At 41.3% G+C, this 12608-nt stretch overlaps 1 protein-coding gene across 2 annotated transcripts; it reads left to right on the top strand.

Annotated features, from left to right (window-relative positions):
• The first annotated feature begins 2491 nt into the window (after positions 1 to 2491).
• On the top strand, positions 2492 to 11786 carry LOC112281269 (transcriptional activator DEMETER). Of its 2 annotated transcripts, none has more exons than XM_090249468.1 (19): positions 2492 to 3756; positions 3867 to 4079; positions 4254 to 4393; positions 4511 to 6092; positions 6226 to 6316; positions 6417 to 7751; positions 7867 to 7951; positions 8061 to 8152; positions 8287 to 8355; positions 8457 to 8493; positions 8604 to 8686; positions 8878 to 9579; positions 9716 to 9752; positions 9886 to 9943; positions 10148 to 10254; positions 10395 to 10460; positions 10643 to 10738; positions 10967 to 11005; positions 11198 to 11786. In XM_090249468.1, the coding sequence occupies exons 1-19, from the start codon at positions 3291 to 3293 to the stop codon at positions 11249 to 11251; spliced, it is 5352 nt and encodes a 1783-aa protein (XP_090105594.1). In that variant the 5' UTR covers positions 2492 to 3290; the 3' UTR covers positions 11252 to 11786. The 2 variants fall into 2 exon arrangements, with proteins under 2 accessions (XP_090105594.1, XP_073389434.1); XM_073533333.2 differs by having other exon boundaries at positions 10643 to 10757.
• Positions 11787 to 12608: the final 822 nt, after the last annotated feature.

The raw sequence follows: 12608 nt of genomic DNA, 5'->3' as shown, positions 1-12608 counted from the left end.
TTTTAAAAACCAATTTTCTTAAAATCAAATCTCAGATTTGGGCTCCTACAATAATAGTTTAGAGTCCAATAACAAAGACCTTTGAATGCAGACACACTCTCAATTAGTCCTCTACCAATGATTGACTTGGTTTAGAAACATATTTTTTTTTAGACCACATGATAGCTTTAGCAAACTACAATAATTCAATACATTGAATACAATAATTCATTACATTGAATACAATAATTCTATTGTTTTTGTGATTATAGCTAATTACTTCACTTTTGTTTTTTTGTTTTTTTTTTGTAATCTTTTTTCTATATATTTTTTTAAATTACTAATCTAAAGTTCAAGTTCATAGTTATGTATATTTTTTTATTGATTATAAAGATAAATTTTTTTAAATTTAGTAATTATTGTACTTATGTTTACATGCCTTAATATATTTAAAAGCATCTTTTGTCACTTAACTTAATATATTGCTACATAGAATTATCTTTATATATTAGATAAATAGACAATAAATTTCTTACTACATTTACAATTATTGTTTTCAAATCAAATCAGGAAAAAAGAAAACAGCATAAACAAAGAAACTAGTGATTATATCCATTTAATACAAACAAATTGGTATGTGACTTGAATTTCAATTTACAAGATATGAGTACTAACTTAAGTTAGTTACTTGATTAAATAGACTATAACTAAATGCCAATTGCAATGTGATTTATTTATTTATTTATTTATTTATTTTTAATTTTCCAAGCAATGTGTGGATTTTTTAAAACTTTTCTAGAAGTATTTGGCTAAAAGTGTGGAAAAATATCCTGAAAATATTATAATTTTTTTTCAACCAATCACATACTAAATTTTTACATTATATGCAATAATATAACATTATGATCTTTCAATGATAACGAATTTTTATTGTCTAATAAATATCTTAGGACTCAATATATATAGCTAGCTAAATAGGTTTCTTTTGTAGTTTTACAACTAAACATCTTGTAATTATGATTTTGTTTATTTATTTATTTATTTATAATAAATCATTTTTTATTACTTTAATAATTGTAAACATAAAATTATTTATTATTTTTATATATTGAGTAATTGGTTAATTCAATCACATTAAGGATTAATCAACTGTTTTATTATGGATTTAAATTATATAATTTTTTAATTTGTTTCAATAGCAACTGACTATTAATATTGTTGGATATTAATGTTACTTTTTTTTAAGGAATGAAGCCTAGTCTTTTTAGCAATAACAAAATTGAACACAAAAAATGACATTCAAACATTCTTTTGCAGCAACAGTGGTAACAACTTTAGCAAGATAATATGCAAAAAGCTCAGTCTACAAAGCTATAAATCACAAAGAAATTTGTTCATCAAAATTATTGTGTACATCTACTTAACGAAAATTTTGTAAATTTGAAACACCATGGCTACAAGCACATATACTCCAAGAAAATTCGAAATCAAACAACCAATTCAATTCCAAATATATGAATCATGAAACAAATATAAGAGTGTGTGTGTATACATACATACATACATACATATATAATAAATAAAATATCATTGGTTAGTATGACTTAAAACATATTGTCTAAAACCAAGAAGGTGGTTACGAATAACAATAAATTTTTATTTTATTTTTATTATTATTACTCAAAGTTTTATACAACCACAAAAATTCTTCTTCTTCTTCTCTCTCTCTGTGTGTGTGTGTGTGTGTGTGTATATATATATATATATATATTCAAATTCAGTATAAATCAATTCTTTTATATATCAGCATGACATTTTGTATGGCATTCTTTTGGGCTATGGACAATCATAACAAAAATCTAAGATTGAAAAAAAATTGAAGTTATAAAAACAAGATCCAAATTTATGTTATTCAATATGTGAACTGACACTGCCAATAATTATCTAAACTTATAGTATGGGTTTTAGAACTATTTATTAGGAAAGTATATTTAATCACCTAATCAGCTATTTGGAAACAATGATAAACCACTCTTTAGTTTTTTTTTTTTTTTTTTTTTTTTTTGACATGTGATGTGTTTAAAAAAATGGGTTTGAATGATATCATACAAATGGTGTCATTTATTTCTTTCTTCAAATTCGTACATGTATTTTAAAATAAATGTTTCTGATTAGACCGTATATTAGGCTCATTGACCTCTGAGTGTGGTACTCAAAAGAAGAGCCAAATCTAGGGTATGGAGAAGCCCTAAATTTCAAAAAATAAAATAAATAAATAAGTATATATATATAAATTTATATATATATATATATATATGTGTAGAAAGAAGGGAAGATTTCAATTTTAGGGTGTTGTATGGGTTCATGAATTCAGGATTCAAGAGTGGTGTGTCTGTTGAGTGACTACAAGCTGAGTGACTACGTTTTCTGTTAGCAATATAAAGAATCACAATTAAAAAAATAAAAACAAAAAGAAGAAGAAGAAGATAAGAAGTTAAGGTAGGAAGAGGGGCAAAAAGATAATAAAAAGAAGAAGATGAGATCTGGATGATGTGGGCGTATCGTCATCGTGTGTGTGTGTGTGCATACAATCAATCAATCAGTCACATCAATGTGCAAATGTGAGAGTTTGAGCGACGAGACGAGATCCCTGCATGTGAGAGAGGATTCTTCTTCTACAGCAAAACGGATTCTGGGAAAGTGTGTGGGTCATAAGAATCAGTGCTCTGCCGTGGTTGGAATTCGGCGGACGTGCTGAGACCAGCTGGGTACGACGACGACGACGCATTTTGAGCTTTGCTCAGCTTCTTCTAGTTTTTTTTTGCAGATGAGTGGAACCAATGGATGTGGATGTTGCATTAGATCCGTTTTCAGACTCAGAAGTGAGCCGGTTTGGGTGGCGGATTTCGTTCATTGTGCCCGGTTTGATGGAGGATGTGTGAGGTGGACGTTTAGCTTTGGATTGGATCCGACTGCTTGTATATTTTTGGCAGATTGTTTTAGAGCGGTGTTTGTGAATTAAGTGGGGGCGATGTCAAGCCTTGCATTCGTTCCTGCTAGTTTAAGCAACTGCGTGCAATTGGAAGCCGTGATGAAGAAGAGGGTGCGTCGTGCACACAAGGTCACTGCCCTTGCCCATGGAAGTGGGGGACGTTTCGTAGGGGCTGTCGAGTGAGGGATAGCCTCGATTTACATGCGTTTGAGAGAATTCTGGTATAAGTGTATCGTTGTAACAGCCATCGCTCGGGGCTTCCATCACCTGGAAGCTGAACTGATTTAGCAGTCACGCTGCGCGCCCCTTGGCTGCGTCAATGCATTCCAATCTGGTTTTGCAAGCGATTGGTGGTCACAATGTACTGCCACGATGCGAATCATGCAGATCCTCGCACATTCTGTCCTACACCAATGCTGTAGTGCAGGCGGTCGCTGGTCGCGATGGTTTCATGGAATGCGGTGAATTCAGAGCTCCACGAGGAGCGACGGAAGTGGACAACCTGTTCACTCATGATGTGGTGCCCCCCAATGCTGGCGTCCATGTGTTTCGAGACACTCCGTGCATCGATGAAGCTCGAGACTCGCTTCAGAGGAAGGAAGCTGTCCGTATTGTGCAGACTCGGGACAATTTGAGACTCAACGATGAAGACGGAGAGGTGAGGCGGATACTCGCAACTGAAGATTTGCACAGGAGGAATACCCAACTCTGTTGCTCAGTAGACCTTGTAAGCTCTTTCGAGACGGAGCTGATGTCTTCAGCCAACGGGGTCGACCTCGTTCAAGGTGAATTCAGCATGGAATGCAGAAATTAATCCTGGAATGTTTTGTTCTCAAGATACACGTTTTGTTCTCAAGATACTTCGACTTTGCCTGAACTGGTGATGGTCTCGCAGGAGCATCACCCTCGGGTGTTCATAACGTGGACGAGCAGCCTCTTTGCTCATCAGAGATTATGCCGGGTGTTCAACGAAACCTGCAAGCATCCAAAGGGGGTCCACAAAGCGGAGTAGCTGGTCCACAAACTCTTGAAATCATTCAGGACCGAGGAAGATCACCGTCTACCGACTCGGTTCCCTTAACAGAACTGTTTGCAAGTCGCACTTCCGGTATGGCAACTCTACCACTGAGATCATCATTCGCCGCTCTCCATGTGGCTGTTTCTTTGTACTATCACTGAGCATTTCAAACCCTTTCATTTCACGGAAGGTATCCCTAGTGATATGATTCCCCGGTTGCTGCCAATTGGGTGGAACTGATTTGTAGATTGATTCCACTTGCAGGAGCCATGTTCAGAAACGATGAGACAAAGTGCCCACCACGGAGGGCGACTGGTGCAAATCCAGTGTGTTGCGACCGATCCGTGCTCACTGCGGATCAGAGAACGATCGCCCCTACTTCTCATCAACTTGCACAGCCTTGTGTACGTTTTGTTCAACCCATACTATTTTTATTGACTCGAAGTTATTAATCGCAAAAGGAAGATGTGTCCGTATGATCACCATTTTTAAAATGACGCGTTGGGATCGCACAACCTCAGGAGTCTGCGGCTATGCAAGTGCAACTGGATGCGAAGGAGAAGCCAAGGAAGAGGAGGTACAAGCCCAAAATATTATCCGAGACACCGAAGGTGAGCCTCGCGAAGAAGCTGAGAGTGGAGGAGGGTCTCAATATTAGTCCTACTGTTCCGATCAATTTCGACACAATTTCCCCGACTGTGTTGCGGATGAAAAACTTGGCTAGACTTAAATGGGCCGAAGGAACAAACAAAAGGGCTTATGTAAAACGGAAATTCATGAAACAAGGGAAGTTAACCAAAGCCGCTAGTAACACATGTGTAAAAGAGCGTGAAGAAATGCTTGTAGAAGCAACGGAGTTGAAGAAGACAAAAGCAATGAATTCATCGCAGACTTTTGTACTCTCGGCAAATTTTTTGCAATACACAGATCATCTTGTAGTAGAAGAAATAGCCGATGCGGTGATGGTGGAGCACAACCCTGGTGAAGACAAGGAACAAAAGCATTTGGATTCTGAGGAGGTATTGTCATCAACTCAGACAAAGGAGTTTTCGGATTTTCATCAGAAGTCTCCATTTGCTGAGAATCCAATTGAGATTCATGAAACGCCCTCGTGGCCGTTAGCTGCTGCTAGTCAAGAAAACTTCAATTGCGGCTCGTTCCAGTTAGCACCCCCGCCGTCAGACCAGGGGAGTAATTTTATGCCAGATATGCTTGTGCAAGCATTTCTAAGAATTCCTGGCAATGTAATAAGTAGAACCGAGATACAAAATGTTTTGAATCCTGTCGACCATGACTGTGCTACCAACGCAGAGGAGGTTTTCGAAGTATGCAACATGAATCACTGTTCAACAGAGGATCTCCCATCCACACCCCGCGGAGCATTTCCATTCGTTTCTGTTGGTCAGAATCTCTCTTTCATTATGCCTCCATCTTCGCCACTGTTACCACAAGCTTCCGATTGGAATATGTTGTACAGCAATGAAGAATATGAATCAAGCAATTCAGCCACTACCACTAGGCGTGCTCTCAACTTTGACACACGCACGAAGGAATTGCAAGTTGGAAGCTCCGACTTTGTCAAGTGCTACGATGCCGACGGCAGGAAAGGAGGAAATGTTTTGATCGAGGGCATGCAGGAGAGCATTTCAAGAGAAGAATCGCCGCAGCATGCTGCGTATGATACCACTAGCTGTGAATTGCAGATCACAGACACAGACTCTGTTACCGCTAACTATGCCCCCTTCGTGAATGTGTCGTTGGCTAAGGATTTGAGTGATCTGCGTGAACTCTGTTCTGGAGTGACAGTTTCGCTGCCCGTGAATACATACGAACAAAGGCTTGAGGAAGAGCTTCAGATAGTGGCTTACGACGAGGGATCGAAGAAAATGGTCGTTTACAAGGATCTGCCTCAGCGGAAACGGAGACTTCGTTACAAGCCGAAGGTTGACTTGGACCTCAACACTGTGAAGATGTTCAAAACTCTAACAATGAAAGGCTCCAGTCATGAGGAATCAGAACGGAATAAAGCTTCCTGGGAAGAGTGTAGGCAGCAATGGCAAAATCGAGCTCATCAGTTTATTTCCATCATGCGCCAAGTTCAAGGTAGAGGCAAATTCCCAAGCTTACAGTAGTATTCAAAGTCCTCATCGCACTCAGACTGGAGAATTATCATCATTACAAACCTCTATTACTCATGACCTAACAAATCGACCGTCTCTTTGGCATTGGATTGTAGGAAATCGAGCTTTCTCAAGGTGGAAGGGCTCTGTCATGGATTCTGTGGGTGGAGCGTTCCTCACACAGAATGTTTCCGACTTTTTGTCCAGGTATGTGTAGTTGTGTACGATCCGATTGGCAACAATTAGCAATTGGATTTATAAATGAAGTCATTGCACAATCTAATAATGTGATGGAATATCTGTGCAGTAATGCTTTCATGGCCTTGCGAGCACGATTCCCAGCACGCCCAGGAACTGCAGATGAAGAAACCCACACTCCACTGGCAGAGGCCCCACCTCTGGTCGAGCAAGCTAAATTCACTCCTCTTCTCCAGAGGCCTTCAAGATCTGAACTCAAAAACCATCAATCGGGGAATCAAAACCAGGGGGACTCATCGGTGAGGGGGGCAGCACTGCTCTCTCACGGTGTCAACAAGAACATTTGTGTTGACGAAGTGCTTCCGGAACTTGTTGAGATGTTGAGCCTGAGATTGAAAGAGTGTCACATTGACCACAAGGATCATGCTCTGCAGGAAGTGCTTACCTCCATTCCTGGCTGCGATCAGATAGAAGTCAGCGCATTGCATGTCAACAATGCGGAAAAGGTCGTGGTACTGCGCAGCACTCGAAGCGACTGGAACGAATCGGAAGTTGAATTGTTTGAAATCCTGGACATGCAGGCTTCTGAAACAACCACACACCGATGTGCATCGCCACATTCAAGAGCAGGGTTTAGTTCACATGAAAAGGATAGCAAATCTTACAAGCAGTTGAAGCATAAGCCATCGCAGTTAACTTTAGTTGAAAAGAATCGAGTATGCTCGGAGGTGAAGGAAAGCTCTTTGGAGGAGGTTGCAAATCCTGTCATGGAAACGGATATACATCAAAAAAATTATGTTAATGACGCAGAGTTTGATAAGTGTTCGGCAGTGGAGAATCATCGTGAGGCAGAACAGATTCCGTCGGCTTCACAATGGAATGGGAAAAATGCTGTCATCCAGGAGAAATTCGCAAATGTCTTGCAGGAAAATGTGACAAATTTATCGTTACTTGGGAAAGAGAAGATCCTCGCAGCGACGCTGCGTCTGGTACTTGGAAAGCACCAAACCGCGACAGAGAGGAACAAAGTTGCCGCAAAGGCCTTCAAGAACACAAAGCTCCGACCTGGGAGAAATGCTTTGCGGAAGAGGACTGACAACTACAGATACAGGCAAACTGTGTCATTTAGGTTGCTAAGGGGTGAGGCAAGAGCGAACTGGGAAGCTGGTTTTGTGATGAAGTCACAGAAGGATAAATGGGAGCCTCTGCGAGCCCGAATTGTAGCAGAACAAACTTACTCCCGAGACACCTTAACTGAAGATTGTGTAGATTGGAATGCGGTGCAACAGGCATCGGTTCACGAAGTTGCAGATGTGATCAAGAACCGGGGCCAACATAATGCTCTTGCAGGGAGGTTGAAGGCATTTCTAGATCGGGTGCACCGTGATCAGAACGGTGTCATTGATCTAGAGTGGATCCGGAAGCTCCCACCCGAGGATGCCAAGTAAGTTTAATTCTTCTATGCTGCTCCTAGAATTTTTGTCCTCACTGTGCATCTTTGAGTCTGTCCACAAGGCAGTAGAATGATTTCGGATGTTAAGCCTTGTTTTTGTCGGCAGAGCGTTTCTGCTAAGCTTTCGCGGCGTTGGACTCAAGAGCGTTGAATGCATCCGCCTGCTGTGCCTGCATCACCCTTCTTTTCCTGTAAGAAATGATGCATTCCTTTGTGTCGAATCACGATTGCTAGAGCACATCAAATCGCTAGGGAGTGTGATCTTGTTAAGTGGAACTAAAATTCTGAGATGATGGACAGGTTGACACAAACGTTGGGCGGATTGCTGTGCGCTTGGGTTGGGTTCCACTGGAGCCTTTACCTGAAGAAACCCAGTTGCATTTATTGGAATTGTAAGCGAGCGCCGACCCACTTGTTTGATCTGCGAAAATAAATCGAACCGTCACTTCAAAACTTGTATGTGAGCTCATCTCAATTGCTGATATGTGGGTTGAGCTCAGACATGGATTGATTGTTTTGGTTCCAGGTATCCCATTCAATCACACATTCAGCAATATATGTGGCCGCGGCTCTGTACTTTCGACCAGCAAACACTGTGAGCACTATTAAGAGTACATCACCTAGTGCAGATAAAGTGCCACTCTGGGGATGTAGCAGACCTATCACTGATTAGCTTACGTATTGGTGTGGGTGCAGATATGAGCTTCATTACCACATGATCACCTTCGGGAAGGTGAAATTCACCCTTTAATCTATCTTGACAGGAAACGACACCATTGGTATTCATATCAGGAGCACCCTGAGAATTGAACTTGTGCAATAGTGGGTGATGTTTTCTTGCAGGTATTTTGTACAAAAAGTAAGCCGAACTGCAATGCATGTCCTTTGCGCAGCGAATGCAAACACTACGCTAGCTCATATGCTAGGTGAGTTCTATTCTCGCCAAGGAAATCTCTCTCTCTCTCTCTCTCTCTCTCTCTCTCTCTCTCTCTCTCTCTCTCTCTCACACACACACACACACACACTCAGTCTCTTCTTCAAATGATTATCTTAAGTGATCTCACTCACATGACCAGTCTCTAAGTTTCGGTTACTGTCCATGTTTCATGTTTGGCAGTGCGAAGTTACTCCTCAAGTGGCCTGAAAAGCCTCAAAATAAGCAATCAACAGTGTTTGCATTGCCTGAGCATCATCCGGCTCCGCAGGCAGAGTCAGTAATATCAGATAGTCGTTTAACCGAAGTTCAAAGTGTTGCTTGTTTACCAATTATAGAAGAGCCTTGTTCGCCGGAGCCATGCATTGATAATATCCCTGACATTGAAGAGAATCCTTTCCGAATTGATAACAATGAAAGCAATAGTCCTGTTCAGACTGGAACAGGTCAACCTTCAATGTTTTCAGTGATCATTGGGGAGCTACGTTCAATTCTAGATGTAACAGAAACCACACTAGATTTAATCACTGGTCCAGTACCGGATGATTTTGATGAGTTGTCTGCAACAAAGATGAGGATATCTGCATTTAATTCAGTTATTGAGGTTGATGAAAATGAAGAGGCTGTTAAGAATATACAAGTAACTATTGAGAAAAACATAGAGTTGCACGAAACCATGGTGGCCAATATGGATATTACAGAAGAGGCTCCTGCGAATAGTCTAGTGATTGACAAGGACAATCAGGAAGATGTTGCGTCACCAGTGCTGACAGAAGACTTCAATCACCTTCCATCACAGGAGCTGATATTGCTTCCTCCGTGCGCCGACTTGGCACCGGCTCCAAAATTGAAGAACGTCCAGCGTCTGCGAACTGTGCACTATGTGTGAGTAGCAGCGAGCCCCACCTGCTATTTTTTTACTGCTTTCAAACCTGTTGAGGCATAGGGGTCATCTCGCAAGCGACCCATCTTAAAAATTTCCTGATAACTTATTGGGATTTTTATGCGGTGAATGTTGCAGGTACGAATTGCCTGATAACCACCCGCTTCTTTTCGCGGTAAGCAGTGATTTCCTGTAGTCTTATTTATGAACAGAGTTGTGCTATTTCTATTTTGCGATATAGTCAAAAACAATTAAGTGAATGCTACCAAGTCTTGTTGAGGATAACCACCTGAACGGAGAGTGAACAGATGGACGAAAGGGAACCTGATGATCCGTGTTTCTACCTCCTGGCCATATGGAGTCCAGGCAAGCTCCTTCAGTTTTCCATCAAAATTGACAACCTTTCTAATCGCTTTGAGATCTATCTATGTGTTTTAAGTGTCTCAAGCATTGCACCTATGCTTTCCAAATTAAGCATGTCTGTTCTACTTGGAAGCCCTGAGGCATCAGCTGGTCATCGTTCCTCAATCGAAGAATATCAAACGAAGTTACATTCTGTGACGATTGTAGATGAAGTACCTGCAACCATGCCCAAGTTCGATGATGACGATGCCAGAAATCCATTTGCTTCATGTGACGACAACCACCTAGAACGGACCGTCCGAGGAACACTCCTAGTAAGACTACGGCTTGAATTATTTCTTCCGGTTTTGAACTAATGAAATGTTAACCGAATTGCCATTCAGCCTCAATCAACCCGGTATAAAAGTTGGGTGCCAAAGCCAGAACTTACTGTCAGCTTCTGCTGCTGCTGCAGATTCCATGTAAGACAGCCATGAGAGGATGGTTTCCATTGAACGGGACATACTTCCAAGTTAATGAGGTGCTTCTCTATCGCGCTGCAGAAACAAAGCTTTCTCAATTCTTATGTGAATTAGATCGTACTCATTGTTAGTGGAAGTTGATATCTACAACCCTTGAAAAAGTTCGTGGTATTGAATCGTATTGTAATATTTTAGTGCAAGTAATATACCATCAAATAAGAGATCTGCCTGGCTTTGGCAGGTATTTGCGGATCATACAAGCAGTTTACAACCAATTTCTGTTCCCCGGACACTTCTCTGGTCACTCCGGCGTCGCTTTGTATATTTCAGCACAGCTGTGAGTAATCTTTTCAAAGGTAATTCGATTCAGTTTGTTTTTTTGTTTTTTATCTCTACAGGCATGCATTCGCTAGAGTCGTACCATTGAGTTCTTCCTCCACTTCCATTTATCCGGGAAGAAGACCCACTTTTTGGGTGAAGGGGTTTCGCAAGTATCCGTAAACTTAGGCTCCTAGTGATTCAAATACGGTGTGAACTTCATGTTGTTGTACACGCTGTGTTACAGACATGTCCCTGGAGGAAATACGGTGCTGCTTCCAGAAAGGTAAGAAAACCTAATGAACTACTCCACTTGCTTTTCAACAACTCGTGTTTACTCCCTTTTGTTGCGTTCCTTGCAATAGTACTGTATGTACTGCAGCTAATATTAACATCACACATTATTATATGCTTTACTCTGAGCTTGAAAGCAAGCAGCTCCTCATACTTCAAACTCAAGTTTAATTAGCTACTGCAGGTTATGTTTGTTTGCGCGCATTTGATCTGGCAACAAGGCAACCCAAGATACTAGCCCATCGACTCCATCAGTCCGGAGCAAAAATTGTTAAGGCACCGGTTCCCCGTAAAGGCAAAGGCATAGGCAGATCACGAAATAATGCGATGAAGGGTAAAAAATAAAGCCATGTCCACGCAATTAAGCTTTGCTGCAGGACCAGATCTAAGGGAGACAGAGTCAGTTGTGGCTCACACACACCACTGATTCAATTTACCCTGTACACTCTAGCTGTGGACATGAGTTCACAATGCTATTTTAACTCGTTCAACTTGAAAACGTTGCGGAAATTCATGAGGCTACATTCCGAATAGCTACTCTTTTCTGTTGCTCTGGAGTTTGTAGGGGTCGTTGGTGAACCAGACCTCCACTTTGTTTGGCATAAATCAATGGACTATCTTGGTGTATAGAAAAACTGCTATAACCTAAGTTTCCTTTTTCAGGGTTTGAGAATGATATTTATGAACACAATATGCACTTTTAAAAAGTGAAGATGAAGATTTCTCTTTATCCGAAAGGCGTGAATAATATTCTGCAAGTCTTGTTTACATATCATCCCGTACTCTTTCCTGAATCGAGTAATGAACCTCCACAACCCTGCTTCCTGTCTCAGGTAATCCAAAGCGTTCTTAGAGCATCTCCTGCGCCACTCATCTTAAATGACATTTATTCATTCAAAAGCATCAACGCGCTCATTTATTTTTGAAACAAATAAAGAGAATCCTTTATTGCCATCGGAACAAAATACAATACAAACCGCCCAGCGGCCTGGGTGGGGGGACTGACTCAACAGACTATACTGACCTCACAGTAATACTCATCATACATGCAGTCAAGGCACCTTAATTGACCGAGTGATGGTCCTCAATGGACACGTCCTGTGGCCCGGCTTAAAACTCAGATAAGGGGGTTGGAAAGTAAAGTCCACCATAGGACCGGACAATACCCATTACGGCTTTGCCCTCTACCATGGAGGCGAACGCCCCATGGCAGCACCACCGTACTACGAAACGCTGCGTAAGAGCTATACTAGTCGGGCTACGATTCTTGCGGGACTTACAGACTGATGCCTTAGCTACCCGACCATAGTCCAGTATGCCGAGCCTTACTATTTGGAGCAGCTTAGTCAAATGCCATCTAACTTCATTAAGTAATTCCGCTCCTAAGTCGTTCACTTAGTCGTTTCGCTCCTAACACAACGTCCATAGTATAACTGTCCGGAATTGGGACCAGATGAGACTGAACTGCGCAAATTTGCGAGGGATGCACTCCGAGAAGAGCCCCTGCCGCCAGGAGAGGGGTTGCCATGGTCCTCGCATCCCCCCCCTGTAAGCCAAGAGGTTGATTATGTGAACACCCCACTGACACACATACC

Source organism: Physcomitrium patens, chromosome 4 (genome assembly GCF_059467195.1).
Source record: "Physcomitrium patens ecotype Gransden chromosome 4, ASM5946719v1, whole genome shotgun sequence".
NCBI classification, from domain to species: Eukaryota; Viridiplantae; Streptophyta; class Bryopsida; order Funariales; family Funariaceae; genus Physcomitrium; species Physcomitrium patens.
The sequence above is the reverse complement of the archived record's forward strand: the minus strand, read 5'-3'. Positions and strand labels throughout refer to the sequence as shown.